Source organism: Perissodus microlepis, chromosome 14, assembly GCF_051167445.1.
Source record: "Perissodus microlepis isolate ML-2025 ecotype Zambia chromosome 14, ASM5116744v1, whole genome shotgun sequence".
NCBI classification, from domain to species: domain Eukaryota; kingdom Metazoa; phylum Chordata; class Actinopteri; order Cichliformes; family Cichlidae; genus Perissodus; species Perissodus microlepis.
Window position 1 is genome coordinate 16,365,529 of NC_140474.1, and position 26,085 is coordinate 16,391,613.

Sequence of the window (26,085 nt, forward strand, 5' to 3'; positions counted from 1 at the left end):
AAAGTGATTTATTGAAGTGACTTGTGATAAAGTGATTTGATTAGATGACCACGCAGTGTAGTTGTGCAGTGGCCACTAGTGTAAACAAATGTCCAGAATGTCCAGTGTGTGTGTAAAAACCATACCATACTATGTGTGATGTAGTGGTGTGATTGAGAGACCGTATCTCCTGCGGGGAGAAGCTCCTCCTCAGTCTATCTGTGTTGGTCTTCAGGGAGCGGAATCGCTTTCCTGACCTCAACAGAGAGAACAGTCCATTATTGGGATGGCTGAGGTCCTTCACGATCTTCCTGGTCTGAAGTGAACTGAGCGAAGCTACATTATAAAGTGGTTTTTTTTGTTTGTTTGTTTTTTAAATCTTATTTATACCGTATCTATTTGTTTTTCCTTTTGTTTTGTTTGGTCCCTTCTCTGTTTTTGTTTTGTTTGTTTGTTTGTTTGTTTATTTGTGGGGGGGGGTGTTGTTGTTGTGATGTTGTTGTTGATGTGTATGGGTCTTGAGATATTGTTTTTTGTGTGTGTGTGTGTGTGTGTGTGTGGGCAGAGACTGATTCTCTGCGGTGTCTTGTCTAGTGTGGACCTGGTAGGGGGAGAATTCGGGTTGGGGGGGGGTTGGAGGGTATAATGGACATACAACTGTTCTGAAATCAAGATTGACTTTGCTGTTGCTAACTTTGTATGTCATCGTTGAAATCCATAAAACAAAGTTGGAAAAAGCTTCAGGATTTGCAAATGAGATTTGGCTACAAATGCTTTGGGTGTGGGAAATTATTTACTTAATGTTACACCTTTGGATTCACTCCTCTGGTTGCCAACCCACATCTCTTTTCACTGAACGATGACTTTGCAAATTTGAAGCACTTTGGCTCCATCTTGTGAGCAAACAAATTCAAACACCCTAGCTGAAGGGAAGTTATGAACTGTTTCTGAGAGACAAATAACACCAGGATCCTTTTCTACATAGCTGACAACTGTGCAGGGGCGGGTCTAGCAAAGTTTTGCCAGGGGGCCAGGTAGAGCATTAACAGGGAAAGGGGGGCACAAAGAAATACTTCTCTTTCTTATTCTCATTATTCTCTGAATCTTACAACCAAAGTGGTCATCTGATGTAAAATGTATAGAAATCACACCCCCACCCCAATTGTTATTGATCCTTTTACCTTAATTTTAAAGTGTATATTTGTACCCTTTACCTTTACCTTAGTCTTGTAATGTTCCTGGGTCTCTTGACCCAGCGTTTTGAGTTTTAGTTTATTTGGATGTTATGTTTAAGTTCTTTAGGATAGCTAAGTTAATTTGTTTATTATATTCCCTTTTTGTTTTCTACCCCTGTATTTAAGTTTCCCTCTCCCTTTATGTGTTTCATGCTGCGTGTCTTATGTTGTCAAATTTATATTGTCATGTCTGCGTCTCATGTTTCCTGTTTTATTTTGAAGGTCTGTGTCCTATGTCAGTTTAGTCAGCTTTACTTCCTTTGTCTCGTTATGTCAGACTAGTATCAGCTGTATCTCCATGTGTCTTTACTAGCCTCATTAAACGGCTCGCTTTTCGTTAATTCAAGTTTTGTTCTCGTTTCGTTTTCGTTCCATTTTGTCTGAATTTTGGGTAATCTCCGTCAAATTCAGAACGACCTGACCAGTATGGATCCAGCGGACATCTGTGAGGATTTATGTGAGTTCAGCACTCGTGTGACCATTCTCCATGGACAGTGGAAAATCTACTCCACTGTCCATGGAGTCACAATGATTGAGACTGGTTGGTAATGCTGGGCTTACACTGTGCGATTTTTGGCCCATTTTGAGACGATTTTTGAGTCGTGTGACCGTTTTGGTGATCGGCCCGAGTTTGGCCTTCATCGTGTGTCGTGCATCGTGTAGTATACGTGAGGTAACAAGAAGCGATTAACACCTCACGACCAGCTCCCAATCATCAATCGCTTGGTCGGGAGGATTTCAAACCTGTTTGAAATCCTCACGACCGTCGTGAGGGTGTCGCCGCAGCCGCTAACACTGTGCACGCGCAAACACATAAATGTCGGTGAAAAAGATGGAGTAGCACAGCAGTGCAGCGTGTGATCTGGACACAAGCGATGGAGGCACTTGTAGAACTTGGGCTCATCCGAGCCTTTTCGATGTGGCCTCACAAAATTATCACAACCACAACAACCGTGAAAATAGTTGGATGGACATTGCTGCTCAATCACAGCTGCCTGATCAATGTTTTTCATTAGCAATTTAGCAAAGTTGATGGTGGTGGTGTCTGTGTGAGTGAAGAGAGGGAGAGTGAGCGACAGATCTTCTGTTATAACCTTCATTTTTATGGACGCACAGTGTGAGCACTCAGGTCGCATCAGAGCATCGGGCAGTATAGTGTGAGACCCTGCATTGTGACCTACGAACTTCTTACCCCTGCGAGTCAATCGTACAGTTTGAGCAGGAGCTGAATTGCGTGACTGAAAAAAATCGTACAGTGTATGCCCAGCTTAAGGAAGTCTTTGATTCAGGAGCAGGTGGCAGAGGGGATCTGAAGGTGGTTCGTTTTGGTGCTGAGGATGTTTGGAATTATGGTTTTACATGCTGAGCTGTAGTCCATGTAGCTCCTGTTCTCTAGATGGATCAGTGCTCTATGAAGGGTGATGGTGATGGCATCCTCCATGGACCGATTTGCTCTGTAAGCAAACTGGTGGGGGTCAAGGGAGGGGGTAGACAGTCTCTGATGTGATGAGACACTATATGCTCAAAATACATCATGACTGCAGACATGGGGGCTATAGGTCTGTACTTAATGAGGCTGTCTATACCAGTTTTTTGGGGGATGGGAATGATCGTGCCTTCAGACAGCTGGAAATGGTGGCAGGGAGAGGTTAAACAGTCTAGTGGGGATCCCTGCCAGTTGGCTTTAACCACGGCCCCTGGGATGCCGTTGGGGCAGTGCATGTATGTGATGTCATCGGGCTTTTTATTAGCTTTAATGAAGCACTTTTAAAAGAATGTGCCAATTGTTTTTCAGTATCACACTTTCCAGTATCACATTATCACGTTCATCTATGCCTATAGAACAGGCTGGTCTGTTATGTTAAAGGTTTGATCAGGTGAAAAGCAGATACAGAATTTTCTTTGAATGCCGTTTGGAAAAAAAATTGCATAAAAGAAAAGATATAGTTGGCTTTAATTGTATCATGCAACAGCCCTTGTATACTTGTGAAATCTGTTTTCTGCTCTAAATGTTTTCTCTCTGAGGTCCAGTACTGATCAAGCATGTGTCGTTTTAAGGCACACATTTCTTGTGAAAAAAAAAAAAAGACCATTTTCTTACAATCTTTTGATGCTTTGATGTAGTTCTGATACATCAGGAATATTCTCACCACTTCCAATGCAGTTCTCAAACAGTTAAGGCCGTTTTTACATTCAACTTTAACCCTGTGACCTTTCATTTAAAATCTTTCAGCCCTCTTTTGAAACTCAGAAACGAAATTGTTTTATGCTTTTATTCAAAGAATGATTGTATCTATAAAGCTAATTGCCGTGTTGGTAATTTAAGGTGTTAGTAATGTGTTTTTTTTTTTTTTTTGTTTTTTTTTGTTTTTTTTATAAATAAAATTGCCTCTGGGCCAAAGAAATCCCAGGTATGGTTACATAATGAAATGACTGCAGTCAGTAAACATGGCCGTTTCCTCTGTGACATAAAGTGTGAACAGAATAGGAAGGGTCTACACTGAGCCCTATTGGTGAAGCAGGCTTTTTTTTTTTTTTTTTTTTTATATAATCTTATGTATATGGTGTATAGGTTTTATTTGAACCTAAAGGTATATGTATAGGTTCAAATAAAAAGATTGACTGTGTAACATTCAGATGGGAACCAGTGCAAATATATGCCTCCTAATTGAATAATCTGATTAGGTTCATACCATTGTTTACATAGTGTTGTGTTGCAAAGTCATGATTAGTCTTCAAAAGCCTTTAGTTAGGTTTTACTTTTTGGATTTACAGCATTCACTCACATCCTCACACTCAGGCACACCCTACACCACTGATCTTAGGGATTAGTACACCTCATTAGTTTATTTCTGGGTTCTTTTTAAGTTTGCGTAAGTTGGTAATAACATCACTTCATTTGTTTTGGTTGCATCCAAATGACATCAGTTGAATATTTTGGTATTTCCCTAAAAGCTTCCTGTGTTATTGAAAAGTCCCCTTTCTTTTTATATTCTGCTCTGTAATATTCCCATGAGAAGGATTAACAGGACCAAAACAAAGTAAAAGACTGAGTGTCAGTTCAAGCAAAATTGCATTCATACACTTTCCTTTGTACCCTAGAGGAAGTCAGTCATTCTGGATTTTGTTTTGCACAGTTCTTTTTTTTTTTTTTTTTTTTTCTCTATCAAGCCAAACCTCTCTAGTACAAGAGAAGAAGAGGGCCTTTTCTGCTCATTCTTACAAGGTGTAATTTAATGACCTTGTAATGTACGAAGAATAATAACAGAAAGGGATAACCTTATTGATTTTCATGAAATGTGTTAAGTGCTCCTGTGTTGCATTGTTTTTTCTTTTTCATATTTTGACATGTCAGGTGTATAATTAAGTTAATTTTTTAAACAAAGCTATTAGATATGAATATTTTTTAAATTATCTGATTTTTCAAAGGGTACAAAGCAGCCTAATATTACTTTAGAGTAATCTGGTACCTTATAAAGCTACCAGATAGTCTTAATCTATCTAGAACTTAATGTCAGAAAATTTTTTTTTTTTCAATAGTCTTGGGATATCAAGTTATCAATTAACCTCCTAAGACCTGAGCTCTTCCACGGCATGCATTTTTAATTTCTCTTTGCTATTTGGGCTGATTGGGACCCGATGAATGTAAAAACAAAGAATTACACATTTTTTACCTTATTTTTGTTTCTAAGACAAATAAGAGCCACATATGAGGATATTTTAAAATTTTGATAGAACAGTAGCAGCATAATGTCCTCGTAAGTGGATATCAGGCCCTTGTAGAGCAAAATTGAGTATTTTGGGCTAAATAATCAAAAATGTGATGTCCACATATGTGGACGCCAGGTCCTAGGAGGTTAAGCAGTCTAAATGGGTGTACACTAATGCTTGAATACCACTTTTCTGACCTAAAACGTGTACCAGATGTACCAGTAATACATTTATAGATGCAGCCAAAGTCCCATGTTTTTAATGAATCTGATCTGAGAAAGGTGCAGAATCCTCTTTAACATTTATTCTGGACTATTTAAAAGTTCAAAACTAGTTAAAATAAATGTTTTAACTTTTTTGCAAACATTGCATGTTAAACATAAAGTCTGTAATGAAAGCACTTTTTTTAGTAAAAAAAAAAAAAAAAAAACCTCTGCCAATGGCAAGCCCAGCCTCAAGATCATCAACTCAACAGGATAAAGCAAAATATGTTATTTATTTAAAGCTTAAATCATAAGAACATTAGGCCACAAAATAAACACAAACATGCAAAGTCAAACATGCAGTATCGAGACAGTACTACAAAACCCAAACATCTGCCATTACCACTACTGTGTCTGTGCACTGAGGCCTTATATAAATTACATTCCAATAGAAAAAGTAAGAATAAAAACAGCTGTTTATGAAAAGAAAATACTTTCATGGTCTTTTCAGTGGGACCTCTGGGTGGTACAGCATAGTAGCATTCATGGCATTGGCAACTCAGTGGTTAACATTCACTAGCTTTAGCTATCAAATGCATACTTTTGATTATGTGGGTCAAGGTCAAACATTTTTTAAATTATGTATTATAATTTGTTTCAGTGCAAGAAAATAGCTTAAAAATAAAAAATGAGCCATATGCTAATATTTTATGAAGCTACATTTTATAGTGCTGTAAGAAGTCAGCAACTGTTGATTCCATGCTAACAAGAATCAAGAAGAAACTAAAGCTTTTTTTTTTTTTTTTTAGACTTCTGAAGTTAAGTTTCATCGTATTATTGCATACACTGTATACTTAAATATGTACCAACTGGGCTGTGTCACAGTAGTAATAACTGTCTTAAATTATGTGAGTGAGTACAATGTGAAACTCAGTAAATATTTCAGTAAAAAGCTACAATGTTCTCAGTGATTTCAAAAATTTTACTTAGTCATCTCAGTGAACAGATTTTCTGAGAGTGGAGGAATGGCAGGGTTTGGCTAGTTATGTGCAGAGTCACATGTAACTGATGCTGCAGTTTTAGTAATATTATGTATGTAATTATTTTAAATGCATAAGTAAGCAGTGTTAAGTGTAACAATTTAAAAATAATGCATTCTGTAATGGCATTTTTCTGTAATGCATTACTGTTTCTAAATCAGGTAAAGACATTACGGTTACAGACGGTACATAAGGAGTTTTTTGATTTAATTGTGAGAATCAACCATTACTAATGGCTCTAATAATACACAAAAAACAAAGAACAGATTAGGTATATGTCTTTCTTTTTAGGATAGCATCACTATTGCTAACAGACCAATGTATACCAATGCAGTAATGTGTAATACATTCAAGAGAGTGAAAAACCCAATATTGCAAGCACAAAATAAAAATACAAAATTAGTACTTTGTCAGAGAATAGAGTAACTCATCAGGACTGCCCATGTATAAATCAGCCAATGGTGACCTAAGGTGAACATTTGGAAATAATGAAATGGAGTGACTGAAGAACAGAGTCATGATTGAAATCAGTGAAAACATTAACTTTGTTAAAGAAGTAGGTCTTCCCAAGAATCAGTTTAGGGAAGCTGCAGCGATCATCTGTTTCCAGGATGTAAGGAAAAGGCAGAGCTTCGGCCTCCATACCATGAACCGTCAGCACATTCCCAAACACAACGCTCTGCTGAGACACACTTTCCACAGTCCCAATGTGCACTAAACAAAGATACATAAAGCCATGGCATTACAAACCAAAACATCAGCATTTTTTATGTTAAAAAAGACTTACTTTTTTTGGCAAAGATCTGTTTTGTTCAGATTATTCACAGATAGGACTCTGGATTCTGAAAACAACATTATACATGTTACTGGTAAAATGCAGGATCTGGGCTTTGCCATCAAATTAAAATGACGTCAAATGAAGTTCTACTGCATGGAAAGGACATCTAAGCAGACAAAACAAACCATTAATCATCTTTCTTTGACCATGTCCTGGTTCATGGATTGATCTCAGCCTCCCAGCACAGCATGACCACAGGGTGGTGTTGTAATAGAGGTGACCACAGCATCTAAACCCTGTCTTGGCAGAGTAGATCACCTCTTCCTCCTCACTTGAGCAGCAAATGTCCTGGTAGTGAAAAGAGATGTTAGTTAAATTTCTAAAGACAGGTGTAATATTCCTTATGCTGAAGGTATTCTGACTGTCAGATATACACTAAATATATCACTAAATATAAAAAATGTTTTAGTATTGGTCTTACTGGGGCCTTGGCAGCAACTGCATAGTTTGGCTTGCAAAGCCTAATAATGATGGTTTGGTTATATTGAATTATAAATTGTTGTGTTTAGGTTCAGACTGGAGATCCTCCTCTTTTTTGAAATGATCTGTAAAGGATTCTTCGGACTGACTTTTATAAAGTACAGTAATCTTCTCCTGGATGCATTTATCAACTATTTGTGTGACAGCCGGACAAGCTGTGTCCATGAAAGCAGCCTTGGGAGCCAGTGCATTGCAAGGTGTTGTTTTCCTTCACTGTAGAGTAGGCATATATTCTAGATTTAATGCTTAACTGGTTATTGAGAGGTGTCACAAGTAAGAAAGGAAATTCAAAATGCTTTTGGAGAAAAAAAAAAAAGAGAATAAAAAAGAAAATGTCAAAATTAATGGGACCATAATTTCTGAAACTAGGGTGGCCTGTAATGCTACTTTCACCTTGCAGCTCTATTATCTCATTCATTAGTTGGGACTGCAATCTCAAATATGATACGGAAAACAGATGGAGAAAGCAAAGATCATTGCCTGAGACTGCAGTACAGAGAACGGCTCAGTGACAGATTCTCAGTGGCTTCTGAACCTCACAGATCCCCTGATAATGATGAGAGGGTGTGAAAAACTGATGGATGGACGGTGGGGCATGGAAATGAGAACAAACAAGCATGTGAGCCATTTATAGAGATATAACCTGAAGTGGAGCGTGTGACGTGTCGTCCTGCCCCTGAAATTCATATAGTTTATCTCAAATAAGTTCTCATGGCATGAATAGGATGCACGAAAAATGGTCAGATAACATGATAATTATATTATATACATCATTACTGATAAACTACCTGTGGCTCTTGCAGAGTGGATCCGCAGCACTGCACGTCCCCTCCATGCTTATGTAATGATGTCAGATTGTACAGTGTTCCTGCACAGCACTTCATCTGTGGGTCTTTAATGTTGTAGGCTTTGACCCCACAGCAGTGAATGTTTTCTGATTTGGGATGTCTGGTTGGAAAACAGAGGGAGCAATTAATATCAAATGAAGCTCATGCATAAGTTAAATAATGAAGATCTGCAATTACAAGATCTCTCTGGTTTTCTGGGTGTTTGCCTGCTAGTCAATTCTTTGCATGACTTCCAATTTCCCACGCTGTCAAATTCAATACTGACATCATTACACTAGTCCAGTGCTCTTCTTACCCGCCTTCTTTGAGCCAATCAGACTCCACCCCGTGTGCTTTAAATCTGTGGGCTTTTCCATTATTTTCCTTTCCAGGAACCCATCTCTGTGTCCCTCAAGTCACTTAAAGCTCCGTCCAAGCCTTTATCTTCACCATAATTCCATTCTGCCATCATGTGTCATCAGAGACTAATCAAAAGGATCAATTAATTTCTGTAGCTTAGTAAATCATATTCAAGTCTTCTGAATGATCATTCCTCATTGAAATAAGGAGCGCAAGATAAGTTTATAAGAGGCTGAGTGAGACATGTCCTTATGTATATTGTTGGATGTCAGCCTGGAAGATATTTATCCACTTCTTCAACACAGTTATTACACAGGCTGTACACTGAAAGCAGAGAATCAGAACTGCAGCTTCAGCTCTCACTGTTCACACATAATATATTCATACCCAGTGTTGCTGTCATCACCCACTCTGACAGACTCTGCAGTTGAAAATACGCTTAATGAGAGCATTCAGGATACAACCTGCTCCACCAATACTAAAACTGAGACCGAAAGAAAAGTAGCTGCCACAAATGTTTTCAGGCCATAGAATATCCAGACTATTGAATGATGCAAACACATAGACAGTTTAACTGCAAACTTTAACCCATGTGGCACCAAACCGAGTCAGAAACCACATGGACTGATTCAGAAGAATGCTTTATCACATTAGACCAGAGCACAACGGTGCCTGAAAGTAAACAAAGGTGGGACAGTGTTATGCACAGCTGGAATTTCTATAAAGAAAAGACCTTCTACTGGAATGCAAGACATTTCCTTTGCCTCTCCCTTCTGGGTTTCCCCTCAACCAGCACAAGATGCATAAAAATTAACTGCCCACTGACCTAAAATCAAACACTGTTACATACCAAGCTGATGAATAAGGAATGGAAAAAAACCCATCCCTTTTCACTAGATTTTATCAGCAACACACACACACACACACAAAATCACCTGTGTCCATTGCAGCAAATCTCAACATCAGGCTGGTAAATTTCTGTCCCACAGCAGTGTTGTCCCGGGCTGCCGTGAAACTGAGAACAACATATGGTCCCTTTGGCCGGGTTGTAAGGAATACCCATCTCTGAACATTCCTGTCCATCAACTCTGTCCTCGTACAAGGTGTTATTACAACAGAGAACTCCACATTGTCCCGAGCCGTACGGCGTCTCTCCACAGCACTTGAAGAATCAGAGATAATACAGTAAATTGTTCAGAAATGCCTTTTGGCCCTTTTGCATTAGTAGTAGCGAATACTGAGGCCGTTCGATGAGTTTTAGACAGATCGAAAAACACCCTCAGTTATTGTATAAAAGGAGCGGGGTGGAGCTCTGAGCTCTCTCATCAAAGGGTCAGTAAAGCAGAATTTTTTCCTAGAATCTCTCTTTTCCACTGCTGTCAGCTCTACATCCTAATTAGGATGTGACACAACACATCACATTTCATTTAATAATGAAATGTGTTGCCCATCATTTTACCCATTAACAATCTTATTAAAAATTCTTCCAAAATTCTCCATATATATATATATATATATATATATATATATATATATATATATATATATATATATATATATATATATATATATATTATTATTTTATTTTATTTTTTTTATTTGAAAGAAAACGTTGCTTTAAGTCTATCACTGTCATTGGAAAATGATTTTTTTTTCCCCAGAGACACAAATTAAAACTTTTGACCTTTCTATTATAACTAAAAATGAGGCCCAGAGACAGAACAACAAAACAAACAAGACAAGGAAAAACAATTTGATTATTACCTGATCCATCCAAGGCTTCCACGCAGAGATACATCCATCACAGCAGACTTGTATGTGTGGATTATACACAGTGGGTGTTGCCTTGATTTGACCTAAACATAGAGGTGTGAGGGTTGGAAGGGTGGAGAGAGGACAGGAGTTAGAAACTTCTCATAAATTCTGAACTCAGTTACATCAGGAAAGACATAACAGGAAAAAAAAGGATCTGAGAAAGGAAAGAAAATAACATTTACTCAGATCATGGAACATGTTTGAGAAAATATTAGTCAGGGTGTTCCCTTGCAACTATAGTTTCACATTATGTTTTTCCAAATATAAAACTGTCATGTTCCATGGCAGTGTCTGGGATTTTCCAGCCGGTGTTGGTGGGTTTCCGGGGTCATTCACCATTCGTGACTCTCTGTGATTAATTATTCTCTGCCAGTGGCTCTCCATGATAGTCTGCTCTCAGCTGGTGTATATTCATGTTTACCTCACTCTTCTGCTGTGTAAATAAAGTCTTGTGAAAAGTTAAGTTGGGTTTGAGTCTACATAGGGTCCATATCTTGCATGAACCTCTGGTTCATGACACAAAACCCTCTTTAATGCACACATTTAACTAAAAATGAGCATATAGGATTTTACAAATAGAAATAGAAGACAAGATAGTATTTCTTTGTTTCATCATTTGATAAACTCCCAAGGCATTATTCTCAGTTTTAGAAAGAGTTAGTTTAGTATTACAGTATATAAAATGATATTACTAGGGGCATGTTTTATGTCTTCACACTTTATTACTTGAAGAGTTTTCCACAGTGAGCTAACATCACAAGAACAAATGGCACAATGTGCTCTGTAGGGGAAATTTATGCTGAAAACAACTATTTGTTTTTACACCAGTAGAGCAAAATAAACTGCTCACTAAGTTCTAACTGCTTTGTTGGAGTTTGGGCTGTGATCCAGTTCCACTTTCTCTTCCAAAAGTTGCAAAGTTAGAACCACAGGGTTATGTAATTTTTATGTGATAGTAACTGACACGACAGCTGCAAAACCAAAACAAACAGACAGTGATACCTGAGGTACAGAACCAGTGAGGCTTTTGGTTTCTTTCACAGCAGTGGTGCTCTTTTGGATTGTAGCATGATGACCGACAGAGATGTGTGTTTGGTTCAGTGCTGCGGATATGCATAAACAGGTAAAAATAAACAAAAACACAAAAACAGTCAACATCGCATAAATACTATGCTAAGTTTTCAAAGCCTCTCACAGATATACACAAGGTGTCATGTGGCATCTATGCCATTGTCACTGTCGTGGGTCTGTGACCCAGTGTTTTTAAGTTTTATTCATTGAATTATTGTTTTCTGTTGTATTATATTTAGCCCCCCGGATTTCTGTTCTGTTCCTGTGCCTCACCTCGCCTCGTCTCATGTTTCCATGTCTAAGTGTCGAATCTGCGTCTCCGTGTCTCTCTTGTATTTACTTTTTTACTAATGACAGTCTGTGTCTCGTGTCACTATCTTCAGTTTTGGTCTCCTCCCCGCCTCGTCACGTCCCAGCTGTGTTCTCACCTGCTCCCCATCCTCTCATCACTTTAAAACTTGCAGGAAATTGCAAAGATGTATTTTAACCCCAAACCTAACCAAATAGTTTCAGTGCCTAAAAGGACTTAAATTCCTAACCAATGAAAAGTGCCTCATAAACAGATTAAAGCCATTTTTAATATTAAAGCATTAAGTCATAAATGTCATAAATATCATTGTTGACAAAAATAAAGCTGTGATATGCTGGTGACCTGTCAGTTGATGTCTGAGATGCACTCCATCGACCCCGCAGCCCCTGATACACTAGCAGTCAAAAGTTTGGACACACCTTCTCATTTAATGTTTTTTTTTTTTTAATTTACATGACTAGTTACGTTGTAGATTCTCACTGAAGGCATCAAAACTATGTATCAACCAGTGATAGGAATAACAGCGTTACAAGTAACGGCGTTACTAACGGTGTTGCTTTTTTCAGTAACGAGTAATCTAACTAATTACTATTTCTATCGTTACAATGCCGTTACCGTTACTAACAAGAAAATACGGTGCGGTCGCGTTACTATTTTTCAACAAACAGACGGCTGAAGCTGTGTTCAGCTTATCGCATCTTATATCAGTTGTAAGGAAGTAGCTGTAAATAAGCTGGGCTCTACAGCTTTAAGCAGCTCTGCGGGCTCCCGCGGGCCACAGTCACTTTCTGGCACAACACCTGTAGCTAGGGGGCAAGACAATCGCATGAGTGCTGCTGTTTGACTGAGGAAGAATAAAGTAGTTGTGGTAAGCCAATCACATGATCACATCAAGATGACAAAGCAAAAAGGTGATATATAGCAGTTTTTAAATTGCGTTGTCATGTTTACTGTCTAAGGTCAGCGCTAGCAAGCACTCTCTGCTTATGACCCCAAAAAACGACCAATCAAAAATGATATGGCAACATGACATTTGGTTGTTTAGGAAGAGGGGGAAGTTTTAGACCGAGAGAGAGAGAGAGAGAGAGAGGCAGCAGAAAAAGAGAGAGAGTGAGTTTTGAGATGTGAGAGATTTGCGACGTTTAGCGTGGTTGGAGTGTGTAGTTAGTGTGTGGTGTTGTGGATTGCTTTGTGTTGTGTGTCAGAACAGTAAGGCGATTGCTGTCTCCAGGTAGAGAACAGGAGTGATACACCTGCTGCTGTCAGACCTGCAGGTATCAGGCTGTGATGTTCTTCTTTATAGTGGACAGAAATTTTTGAAGTGGCACAAATAATTTGTGGCATCTTACTGAATGCAGAACACCCGATTGTTATGTAAATAGTTTGAAATGGTTATTTAAAAAAGGGGTAAAAGGTAAATGGCTGCAAATAACTTTGTTGTTTGCAAAACTTGTGCATAGGATTTTAAAATTGACAATTTATATTTGCATTTAAAGTTATGAAATATGATTCATTAAACATGTTTGTGGTTGTTACAGTAAAAATGATAACTTTTTTCTACTCGAATTTTATGTTTTTTGTCTGATTTTAGATCAATTGTGTTAATACAGTATGTCAAATGAAAACATAACTGTAAATTCAGACACGTGAGGTTGTGCTGAAAACAATGATACCAAACAAGGCAAAGTAAATAGTTTTTAAAGGTGAAATGTTGAGAAAACATCAAAAGTAGTTAAAAATGGCCAGTTATACCCTGGACCCCAGAGGGTTAAACATATTTTTAAAAGTAACGCAATAGTTACTTTTCAAGTAATTAATTACTTTTAGAATCTTGTAACTCAGTTACTAACTCAGTTACTTTTTTGAAGAAGTAACTAGTAACTATAATTAATTACTTTTTCAAAGTAACTTGCCCAACACTGGTATCAACACATATGGAATTATGTCGTAAACAAAAAACTGTGAAATAACTCAAAACATGTTTTATATTTTAGATTCTTCAAAATAGCCACCCTTTACTTTGATTACTGCTTTGCACACTCATTGCATTCTTTCGACGAGCTTCATGAGGTAGTCATCTGAAATGGTTTTCCAACATTCTTGACAGAGTTCCCACAGATGCTGAGCCCTTGTTGGCCCTTTTTCCTTGACTCTGAGGTTCACCTCGGCCTAAACCATCTCGATTGGGTTTAGGTCAGGTGATTGTGGAGGGCACACCATCTGTTGCAGCACTACATCACTCTCCTTCTTGGTCAAATAGCCCTTACACAGCATGCAGGTGTGTTTGGAGTCAATGTCCTGTTGATAAATAAATGATGGCCCAACTAAACGCAAACCGGATGGGATGGCATGTCGCTGCAGGATGCTGTGGTAGCCGTACTGGTTCAATGTTCCTTCAACTTTGAATAAATCCCCAACAGTGTCACCAGCAAAGCACCCCCACACCGTCATACCTCCTCCATGCTTCAAGGTGGGAGCCTTTGACCTTTTCCGCATTGTACAAAGACATGGTGAGTGGAACCAAAGCTCTCAAATTTGGACTCATCAGACCAAAGCACAGATTTCCACTGGTCTAATGCCCATTGATTGTTTTTCTTTTCCCACACAAATCTCTTCTGCTTATTGCCTTTCCTTAGTAGTGTTTTTTAGCAGCTATTTGACCATAAAGACCTGATTTGCACAGTGTCCTCTGAACAGGTGATGTAAAGATGGGTCTCGAGCTCTGTGTGGCATTTATCTGGGCTCTGATCTGAGGTGCTGTTAACTTGTAATTTCTTAGGTTGGCGACTTGGATGAATTTTTCCTCAGCAGCAGAGGTGACCCTTGGTCTTCCTTTCCTGGGGCGGTCTTCATGTAATCTAATTTGATGGGTTTTTGACTGCACTTGAGGACACAGTCAAAGTTTTAGCAGTTTTCCAGACTGACTGACCTTCCGTTCTTAAAGTAATGATGGACTGTTGTTTCTCTTTACTTAGCTGATTGGTTCTTGCCATAATATGAATTCTAACAGTTTTTAAATTAGGGCTGTCAGCTGTGTACCAACCTGACTTCTGCACAGCATAACTAATGGTCCTAACCCCATTAAGAAGGCAAGAAATTTCACAAATGAACCCTGACAAGGCACAACTGTGAAGTGAGAACCATTTCAGGTGACTACATCATGAAGCTCATTGAGAGAAGTCCAAAGATTTGTAGTGCTGTCAACAAAGCAGTGGATGGTTGGTTAAGAAAATGTTTGTATATATAATGTATATATATATAATGTTTGTATGTGTGTATGTATAGATAAGTGGACAATAATAGGTCAAAGCCACAGTTAACTTATCAGTTGGGTTGGAGCACAGGTGCCTGGACACACACACACACACACACACACACACACACACACACACACACACACACACACACACACACACACACACACACAATAAATAAAATAGTATGGACTTTGGACTTGGGTACTGCCAAGCTGACTCTATAGGCAAAGGCAAAAGAGAACTTTTGGGAGCCCTTCTATAGCCACATACTGTGGATAAAAGCATGTTTTCGGTTAACAGACATTTTTTTGTGAACATCTTTTTGGTTTTGTTGTGTTTCTTTGCTTTTTTTGCCCTTGAGTGGCGCTTGTCTGTTATTTTCAGTTTAATTATTAACAACTTCCTTCCTTGGAAAACATAACACTTACCTCTTGTTGCATACCTGTGAACATGAAGCACAAAGGATTTTGATTAAAACGATAATATATTAACAATTTTTATTGCATTTAATCTGATTATAAGTATGTAATGCGATAAGCGTTGTGGTCTATGAGTTGATTTCATTATAAATATGATGGAACTGTTCCCAACACTAAAATAAAACTGTATTCAGTTTTCATGATTTAAATATAAAATATAAAATGAAGAGCATACTTTTAAATCGAATTTTAAGATGTGCATTAAGCTGCCTTTGGCAAGTTATGCCATTCAAATATACACGACTCACAGCAAGATGAATTCCTCGGTTGTATCTCAGCACCATCATCCTTCCAGCAGCAACACTCAGTCTTGCTGTTGAACTGGCCTTGATGACAGCACACGTGATCTGGGGAGTTCCTTGTCAGGATCTTCTTATCACTAATTGGACCACAACACAGCTCCTTTTCCACATCATACGCCCCTGTGGAAAAGATACAGATATCAAAAACTGAAACACTTGAACTTTAATCATAGCTAAACTAATATGGAGCTTTTTAAAGATGTCTGTATGTTCTTCATTTGGTGAATAATCTTCCTAATCATCTACTGTATATTCAGTGAAATACTTTTCTGTTTTTTCAGCTTCACTTACTTTTGTCACAGCATCTGTGATTCGGTGAACGTTTGTCAATAACAGTTGACTCACAGCATAGTTGTGTGTTTTTGTCATAGGTCTCATTTCCACATAAATGAGCTGTAGTTGAAAAGACAGTCAACACACTTTCATTACTCACAGTAATTAACATTGGCTTCCTTTAAATACTCTGTGACAGCTATCATACTTCCACAAAGATTTTTTTTAAGTATATGCAACATTAAAGACATGGCATATCTAGTGCAGATAGTCTTGAGGGATAAGACTTTTTTTTTTTTTTTAATTTCTAGTCTATCAAATGACTTTCTTGTCTTGGTCTAACATGTAAAGTATGATGCAAACTGCAAAAACTTTCAGATTTAGATTTTATTAAATCTATTCTGCACAGTGTGATATGCTGTGTTGACCTGAAGTGGAGTCCCTGAGACAGCAGGATGAAATCTTTGGGTATACTTCCAGCCTCTTCTCCTCACTTGAACAACAGCACTGAGTCTCGGTGTCATACTGGCTGTGACCACAGCACTGATGGTGACTGGAATTTCTCATCAGAATCATCTTAATATCAGGTGAACCACAACACAACTGCTTGACCCTATCAAAAACATCTGTGAAAAGAAAATATGTTTTGTTTTTTGCTTTCTTAACTTACCTTAACCATAGCTAAGCTGTCAAGCTGCTGCAATGTTGGTAAACCTTTAAGTTTGTGTGTGTGTGTGTGTGTGTGTTTTCTAATCATGTTTTACTGTATATTCTGTACATTCAGTTTTTATGTCTTGTTGACCTTTTAAATTAAAGTTCATTTAGAAAGTGCCTCATAATAACTTCCCAAACGAGTGCCTTGATGCATCTCATTATGACTGTTTCAAGAGACAATCACTGATTTCAATTCAATCTAGTTATGTCCTTTAGTAATACTTCCACCGTTATATTAGCTTTATACTTGCTAGGGGTTGGACAGTGGCCATGTTGGCTAATGTTTGGTATATATGGTGCAGTCTAGTTGACTAAATCCATAAAGACAACATCCTTTGATTTTGACTTTAACCCCGTGTTATCTTGATGTAAAACTTAATGGTCATGACAATTTGCATAATAATGATCATGAAACTGCCCTCATGACCCATTGTTAGTCAGTGGTGATAGTGCCTGTCATTATGCAGATGTATTACTTATAAGGTTGGGGAAACCAGCAGTCAGCTGAGACTGAAGAAATCACTTGGATGAGTGACAAAAAGTTTCTCCCAATGAAAATGTTGGCATTCCCTTACCTGAATGATTGAGCATGCATCAAGCCACCACTTAATCATTTTCTCTGCCTTCAGTCATTTCTCTTGATTTCCAAAGTCTGCCATCTGATGGTGGCTAGTTATATTCTCTCTTGACACCACCTTGCAGTTTCCTATCTCTTTCAGTTTGCACCTTAACTGAATCTCACGATTTAATACTCAAACAACTACAAATTTGCAGACACTCAAAACTTAGTGATGGAGAAAACATAATTCCATATTTACATTGTATACTTTATAATTGATTTAATGCTTTCCATCAGTGCATCTACTCACCTTTACCACAACACTCAGCCATTGGTGAAGGTTTTGCTATGATGGCTGACTGGCAACATATTTCATTCACTGGGTTGTAAGCCTTCAGTTCACAGCAGCTGGATACCTTTTTACTAAGACCCTGTGTAACTCTGGCTGTAAAAACAGGATGCAGACATCAGTACCTTAATGTAACTGCTGAAAGAGTGTTATTACATGTGCATCAAATCACGATTAGAAAGTTCACAACTTCAAAGAAACTCAAAGTTCAATCTAAAAACTGTTTTGTTTTCTTTTGCTTCTTTTACTTGAGCAGCATCGAGACAGCCACAGTGTATCTGGAAAATATTCACACCTATGAAACAAGATTGTATCAAGACACAGATATGGGGTAGAGTACAGAAAAGTTTCTTCAGCATTGAAGGTCCCAATGAGCACATTAATGGAAGAAGTTTGGAATCACCAGGGCTCTTCTTAGAGTTGGCCGCCCCACCAATCTGAGTGGTCAGGGCAGAAAGGCCTTAGTTAGGGAGGTGACGAAGAACCTGATAATCACTTTCACAGAGCTCCAGTGTTGGAGTGTGGAGAGAGGAGAACCTTCTAGAAGGACAAACATTTCTGCAGCACTCCACTGATTGGGCCTGTCTAGTAGAATGACCAGACAGAAGCCACTCCTCCTAAAAGGCACATGACAGCCTGCCTGGAGTGGCTGTCCCCTGAAGGACTCTCAGACCACGAGAAACCATTCCCTGGTCTGATGAAACAAAGATTTGCCTCTTTGGCCTGAATGCCAAACATCATATCTGGAGGAAACTAGGCACCACTAATTACTTGGTTAACACCATCACTACATTAAGCATGGTGGTGGCAGCATTACGTTGTGTGGATGTTTTTCGACAGCAGGGACTGGAGAAGGGGCAATGGTTAATTTTCCAACAGGACAACAATCCTAAGCACACAGCCAAGACAGCAAAGGAGTGGCTTTGGGACCAGTATGTGAATGTCTTTAATTGGGAAAGTCAGAAACCAGATTTAAATCTAATTGTACATATCTGAAAATGACTGTGTACATATGGTCCCTGTCCAACCCAATGGAGCTTAAGAGTTTCTGGGAAGAATAATATGACAAACTGTCTAAAAATCATACTCAATAAGACTCAATACGCTTCAAATGTATTGAGTGAAGGATGTGAATACTTGTACATGTATATGTTATCATTTATTTTATTTATTGTTAATGAATTTGCAAGAATTTCAGGCAAACTATTTTTCTACTTTGTCACTTTGGGGTGTTAGGTGTAGAATGTTGGGGTGAAAATGAATTTAATCTATTGGTAAAGATTGCAATATGACAAAATGTGGAACAAGTGAAGCGCTATGAATACTTTCCTGATGCACTGTACTTCTGTTTCCTCACATCTCCCCGTACTTTATGATGGTTGCAACAAAATAGTGTAAGCTTTCCCTCTCAACCATCACATCAGCACTGTAGGTGTCTAGCACTTTTTTGTTTGCTAAAAAAGAAAAACCTTTATCTGCTTAATACCCATAATGCAAGGTTGAGTGATACACAAATGTTCTCAGAAGTGAGAAAAAGACCTTCAAGAATAGATCTGAATAGATGGAAACATATAACCTATTTTAATACCAGCTGATGAACATTTATTGACAGACTTTTTAATATTACTATTCTATTCATATATTTTTTTACATTCCAGTTTTCTATCTTATAAATTCATTACCTGTGACAGTGTGTCTGTGTTGCTGTTTACAACAAGTGGCTGTTCCAGGACTGTAAGGCTCATTTCCACAACAAGACAGGCTTGCACCAGGGTGAAGTCTGTTTTCACAGCATGTAGCCTCTTTGATGTCATACCATGTTCCATTACAGTCTTTTCTGAAAAGCATAGATGACCAAAGCCTGGACATTATTGCTGGCAGTCAGATATAAAAGTATATCTTCCTCTGCAGGGAAAACAAGTGGTTTCATTACCTTTATTGTATTTTATTAATTTGTGGAAGATGCCTTTTGTTTGAACCTAAAAGATACTGCCGGTCAAACTGACAAGTGGTGTCAGAAGTGTGGGCTCTAATGAGTGAAGTGAATATGATGATCAGAAGTGGAAAGATAAATTACTTTAATGAAGTGGATGGTGAAGGTACTATGGCCAATCAACTGGTTAAAGCAGAGGTTAACCCTGAACTGACAGATGTGGTCAAATCGTTAATGCACACTTAAGCAGCAAGAAACCAGAGAATGGACAAATGTTTAGTCATTATTCAGCCATTAAAAAAAACAAAGGTGGACAAGCATGCAACATCAATTTCAACAAATCCAACTCGTGCCTTTTGTTTGAACAGGCACGACAGCCTCATTTGTTAATTCTTTTCTTGTAGGGAACCTCAGTGACACTCACTGAACAGCACTTAACTTGCAATGATGATCAAATGGTAAAAATAAGCATCACACATTTTCACAGTAAGGCAGAGGTGACTCACCGATGACAATTATTATTGGAGCCTGCAGGCTCTGTGGACAAGCAAACATTCAAAGCTGTGAGTAAATTGTATTAACAAACTAAAACCCGTTAAATCTGTTTTTCTGAATAAATAGATTCAATATTTCCTAATTCAAAGGTTATGCCATGTCATTGTCTAACGTGATACAATTTGATAAATATTACAAAAGTATCTGTTCAAAAGCAACAATCGACTGCCTTTTTCCACTGTACATTAGTCGCGACAAAACCACAGAATAGTGCACAGACAGAGAGAGAGAGGGGGGAAAGGGAACAGATGGAAACAGAAACCTAGTTCTTCTGCTGTTGTCTTTTCACATAAAGCCCATTTTAAAATTATTGACGTGAAAAAGCCTAAAGTGGACACACACATATATAAACACTATTCTCTCTCTCTCTCTCTCTCTCTCTCTCTCTCGGTAGGTAGGTAGGTAGGTAGGTAGGTAGGTAGGTAGGTAGGTAGGTAGGTAGGTAGGTAGGTAGGTAGGTAGGTAGGTAGGTAGGTAGGTAGGTAGGTAGGTAGGTAGGTAGGTAGGTAGGTAGGTAGGTAGGTAGGTAGGTAGGTAGGTAGGTAGGTAGGTAGGTAGGTAGGTAGGTAGGTAGGTAGGTAGGTAGGTAGGTAGGTAGGTATGTATGTATGTATGTATGTATGTATGTATGTATGTATGTATGTATGTATGTATGTATGTATGTATGTATGTATGTATGTATGTATGTATGTATGTATGTATGTATGTATGTATGTATGTATGTATGTATGTATGTATGTATGTATGTATGTATGTATGTATGTATGTATGTATGTATGTATGTATGTATGTATGTATGTATGTATGTATGTATGTATGTATGTATGTATGTATGTATGTATGTATGTATGTATGTATGTATGTATGTATGTATGTATGTATGTATGTATGTATGTATGTATGTATGTATGTATGTATGTATGTATGTATGTATGTATGTATGTATGTATGTATGTATGTATGTATGTATGTATGTATGTATGTATGTATGTATGTATGTATGTATGTATGTATGTATGTATGTATGTATGTATGTATGTATGTATGTATGTATGTATGTATGTATGTATGTATGTATGTATGTATGTATGTATGTATGTATGTATGTATGTATGTATGTATGTATGTATGTATGTATGTATGTATGTATGTATGTATGTATGTATGTATGTATGTATGTATGTATGTATGTATGTATGTATGTATGTATGTATGTATGTATGTATGTATGTATGTATGTATGTATGTATGTATGTATGTATGTATGTATGTATGTATGTATGTATGTATGTATGTATGTATGTATGTATGTATGTATGTATGTATGTATGTATGTATGTATGTATGTATGTATGTATGTATGTATGTATGTATGTATGTATGTATGTATGTATGTATGTATGTATGTATGTATGTATGTATGTATGTATGTATGTATGTATGTATGTATGTATGTATGTATGTATGTATGTATGTATGTATGTATGTATGTATGTATGTATGTATGTATGTATGTATGTATGTATGTATGTATGTATGTAAAATGAATAACAAATAAATACATGCATCCTCTGCGTCCACACACATACAGAGTTCAGGAAACACAATATCTGCACAGTATAAGCTGTATGGAACAAGTGGTCCCTAATTTTCAGGAAAAAACCTTACTTACCACAGACAGTGGTGATGCCAAAAATCAGCAAAACTGAAAGACGGGAGATGGAAGCATTATTAAAGTAACAATGTTTAATTCAAAATAATCAATTTTGGCAAAGGAATGAAGTAGCCTACCAAAGCCTAGACCCACAATGTGTTTGCTTAAAAATGTACACCCATCATAAACCTTCATTTACAACACGGGTTCAGTAATATCAAAGCAGGGTAACTAACTTACCTCTGATTTTAAAAGATATATGATGAAGACAAGTTTTAAAATTGTCCATTATGTTCATCTGGGTAGAAAGCGATCTAAATTATAAAATACAAAAGTTTTGGAATGACCAACAAACCCATCTGCACACTTAATGACTGAAAGACTACTCGCTAATACACCAGTCGTGTAGCATATGTGTACAAGAAGACACAAAACAATTAGCACATACTTTTTTTTTTTAAAGAGATCATAGTGTGTGTGCCCATAGGTGTGAATGTGAATGGTTGTCTGTCTCTATGTGTTAGCCTGGTTAGACTGGGGAAATGCTCAGGGTGTACCATGCCTCTCGCCCTAAGACAGCTGGGATAGGCTCCAGCCCCTGCATGACCCTGACAAGGATAAGTGGAAGAGGATGGATGGATGGATCAATTGTACAAGCCAATATCCTTAAATTCCCTATCAAGCATACTGATTGTTTAAAGGTGACACAAGTCAATTCAAATATTTTAGAGAAAGAGGCAAAAATAGACCAAGAAGGGGGATTTTCACATGTTTACACTAAGGAACTCACTCCCCCCAACCATAAATTGTTTGATGTGTGTTTGTGTTTTTTTAAACTCTGTGCTCCATGGTTGGTTGGGTGGTTGGTTGGTAGTTTTAGGTCAGGGGTGGGCAACTCCAGGCCTCGAGGGCCGGTGTCCTGCAGGTTTTAGATGTGTCCTTGATCCAACCTGATTTAAATGGCTAAATGACCTTCTCACCATGTCTTGAGGTTCTCCAGAGACCTGGTAATGAACTAATCATTTGATTCAGGTGTGTAGACCCAGGGTGATATCTAAAACCTGCAGGACACCGGCCCTCAAGACCTGGAGTTGCCCACCCCTGTTTTGGGTGGACTACACCTCATGCGGGGCTCACTATGGGTTCCAGCTTTTGGCCCACGCACCTGCAAGCAGTTACTCATCTGTGGCTCATTATCCTGCAACTCCTGGCCACTATTTAAGGCAGTGGCTCAGTACTTTTTGTCGCTGGATCGTTGTACAACTCACATTAATGTAGCCCTGGCCCTAACTGTCTCTCTTGTTTCCTTGTGATTTCCTGGTTTTGATCTCGTTTTTTTTTATTGTATATAGATTCCCTGGACTCATTCTTGTTTCCCACCCCTGGATTCCTGAGTGTGGGTGTTTGGCAGAGTGACATGGCGTATCAAAAGTGGAGCGTGGTGTCGTTCTCCCTACATCCCGTGGATTCCTGGAACCCCCGACTCCCTCACATTTGTATCTTGCTCACTTAGTGTTTGCAAATAATCCTTCATTGCACTTTTTCCCTTGAGTCAGTCCTGACAGATGCACTTGATATGTGGGCGATTGTGGCTCAAGAGTTGGGAGTTTGCCTTGTAATTGGAAGGTTGCCGGTTTGAGCCCCGGCTTGGACAGTCTTGGTCGTTGTGTCCTTGGGCAAGACACTTCACCCGTTACCTACTGGTGGTGGTCAGAGGGCCCGGTGGCGCCAGTGTCCGGCAGCCTCGCCTCTGTCAGTGCGCCCCAGGGTGGCTGTGGCTTTGGGGTCCTTAGGGACTAGTAAAGCACTATACAAATACAGGCCATTTATCATTTGTGGAGCATGGAACCTCTTTTACAATATCCATGTTTATTTAGCTTTTTGTTTTTGTGTTTAAACTGCTCATCAGTTCACATCACAGTAATGAGAACAAACACTGTGGCCTCTCTGTGGCCATTTAAACTATGAGGGATGATTAGGGTAAGAAAGAGGCAAAAAAAAAGTAAGACTGGGGTCAAGTGATTTTTTTCTAACTTATGGTTTAGATCTGTTATGGATATTGTTAGAGAAATAATGATCTCAGTTCTCAGGTCAGCAGCCAAAATATCTCAATCTCTTTTGAAGATTGCTCAGTCATCATGTCAGCCTCCCGCACAGGCTGAGATATGGGGGAGGCTGCCTGCTACACCAAAATTTAGTAGGTCATTAGTAATAGAACTTGGCTGAATGCTGAGGTGGCAATTCAGCAATTTGATTCATGTTACAGCAGCTCAGGGTGAATGAACATGGTGCAATAAAAGTAGTTTTAGAAGTACTTTTTTACAATAAACTTTTACTTAAATTTACTTGAGTTGGGTTAGGGGTTGCCACTAAATTTTATTCAGGTGTGTTGCAGCAGGGACACATTGAAAAGTTTCAGGACACCAGCCCTCGAGGACTGGAGTTTTTGGACTGTATGATATAAATGAATAAAACTAAAGATATAAAAAATTTTTTTTAAAGAATCTAGGTTATATACATGTGAGAAAAATCTAAGAAATGTGGATAAATGTATATATAAAACTTAACAATAAGTAAGGAAAAACTGTACAGGAACACAAGAGGTGTAATCCTTCACTGCTCACATTAACTCTGTGGATAAAAACATCAAGTTCACCAGGGAAGACACAAAGGATAACTGTTTGCCATTCCTGGACTGTGCCGTGTACATTGAAGGGAATGGAGACCTCAAATTGAAAATTTATCGGAAGCCCACACACACGGACCAGGACCTCCTCTTTGACTCCCACCACCCTCTGGAACACAAACTTGGAGTAATCAGGACACTACAACACCGGGCAGAAAATATTCCCTTTAAGCCTGAAGGGAAAAAGAAGGAACACACACATGTAAAGAAAGCTCTTAAAACATCAAGTCAGCAAAGATGCACAGAAAAGAAGATCAGACACCAGCTAGGGAGGATAAGAAAGACAAACACAACAACATTGTCTTCCCCTATGTAGCCGGTGTATCAGAGAAACTCAGGAGAATCTCCTCCAAGCACGACATCCCAGTATACTTCAGACCCAGCAACACACTCAGACAAAAACTGGTTCATCCCAAAGGTAAAACTCCTAAACACAAACTTAACAAGGTAGTGTATGCTGTAGTGTAGCGAGAAATGCCCAGACCTCTACAATGGAGAAACCAAACAGCCACTTCACAAGCGCATGGCACAACATAGAGGAGCCACCCCTACAGGACAAGACTCGGCTGTCCGTCTGCATCTAAAGGACAAAGGTCACTCTTTCAAGGATGCCAATGTTCACATTTTGGACAGAGAAGACAGATGGTTTGAAAGAGGAGTGAAAGAAGCCATCTATGTCCACTGTGAGCGACCATCTTTGAACAGAGGCGGTGGTTTACGACACCAACTGTCTGCCATCTATAATCCAGTTTTGAGATCCTTCCCAGATGCCTCAACTCCCACTCACATCCTGGGCCATCTGACCTCGGGAAATTCCATGATAGGGTGGGGTTAGGTTTCACAATGAGCTCACCCAAAACCTTGGCTGATTGTGACCTACACCCGTTTTCACACCTTGGCTCATGCAATTAGGCAGAGGATCATTAGGGGGTCTATTGTCCCTCTTCGGGGGAAACTCCCACAGGGCTTAAATCTGTGACTCTCCACCATTTGACCCTAGAACTGAAGAAGCTTCTCAGACAAGAGGTGAAACGTCTTCAAGCGATTTAAAGAAGTCCAGATGCTTTCCTATCCAAGCTCCTTATACTACGATGACCTTGGATGACTGAGAACTTTCACAGACATATGTACAGGATCTTTGGAAATAGAGAGAGGTCGAGTGGGAAGCACTTGGCTGAGTGGGTGAATTCTGTTTGTCTGCTGTCTTACCTTTGTGCAGAGATGGAGTTGTTCATGAAATGCAGTTTTATTGCACTGAAATAAACTTTTGGAACCAAGACAGGCAAAGTTAAAACAGAATTCATGCCACAAAATCTTTTTCTAGGGGGAGAACAGTGCTTGGTGTCAGTGGGTGGAGTCACAGATGATGGAAACGATGCTTTGCTGAGACGTCGTTTGTGCACAACATCCTGGATGGATGGAGAAGTCCTGATGATGTTCACTGCAGTCCTTACC

General features: G+C 38.6%; 1 protein-coding gene across 1 annotated transcript; it reads right to left on the minus strand.

Moving 5' to 3' along the window:
- Positions 1 to 5,382: 5,382 nt before the first annotated feature.
- Positions 5,383 to 19,671, minus strand: LOC146373730 (uncharacterized). The gene is made up of 13 exons (XM_084950137.1): positions 19,485 to 19,671; positions 17,764 to 17,898; positions 16,609 to 16,806; positions 16,199 to 16,300; positions 15,816 to 16,027; positions 15,555 to 15,568; positions 11,491 to 11,591; positions 10,438 to 10,529; positions 9,609 to 9,835; positions 8,275 to 8,434; positions 7,132 to 7,294; positions 6,957 to 7,010; positions 5,383 to 6,882 (listed from the first exon to the last, which is right to left on the minus strand). The coding sequence occupies exons 1-13, from the start codon at positions 19,669 to 19,671 to the stop codon at positions 6,635 to 6,637; spliced, it is 1,893 nt and encodes a 630-aa protein (XP_084806263.1). The 3' UTR covers positions 5,383 to 6,634.
- Positions 19,672 to 26,085: the final 6,414 nt, after the last annotated feature.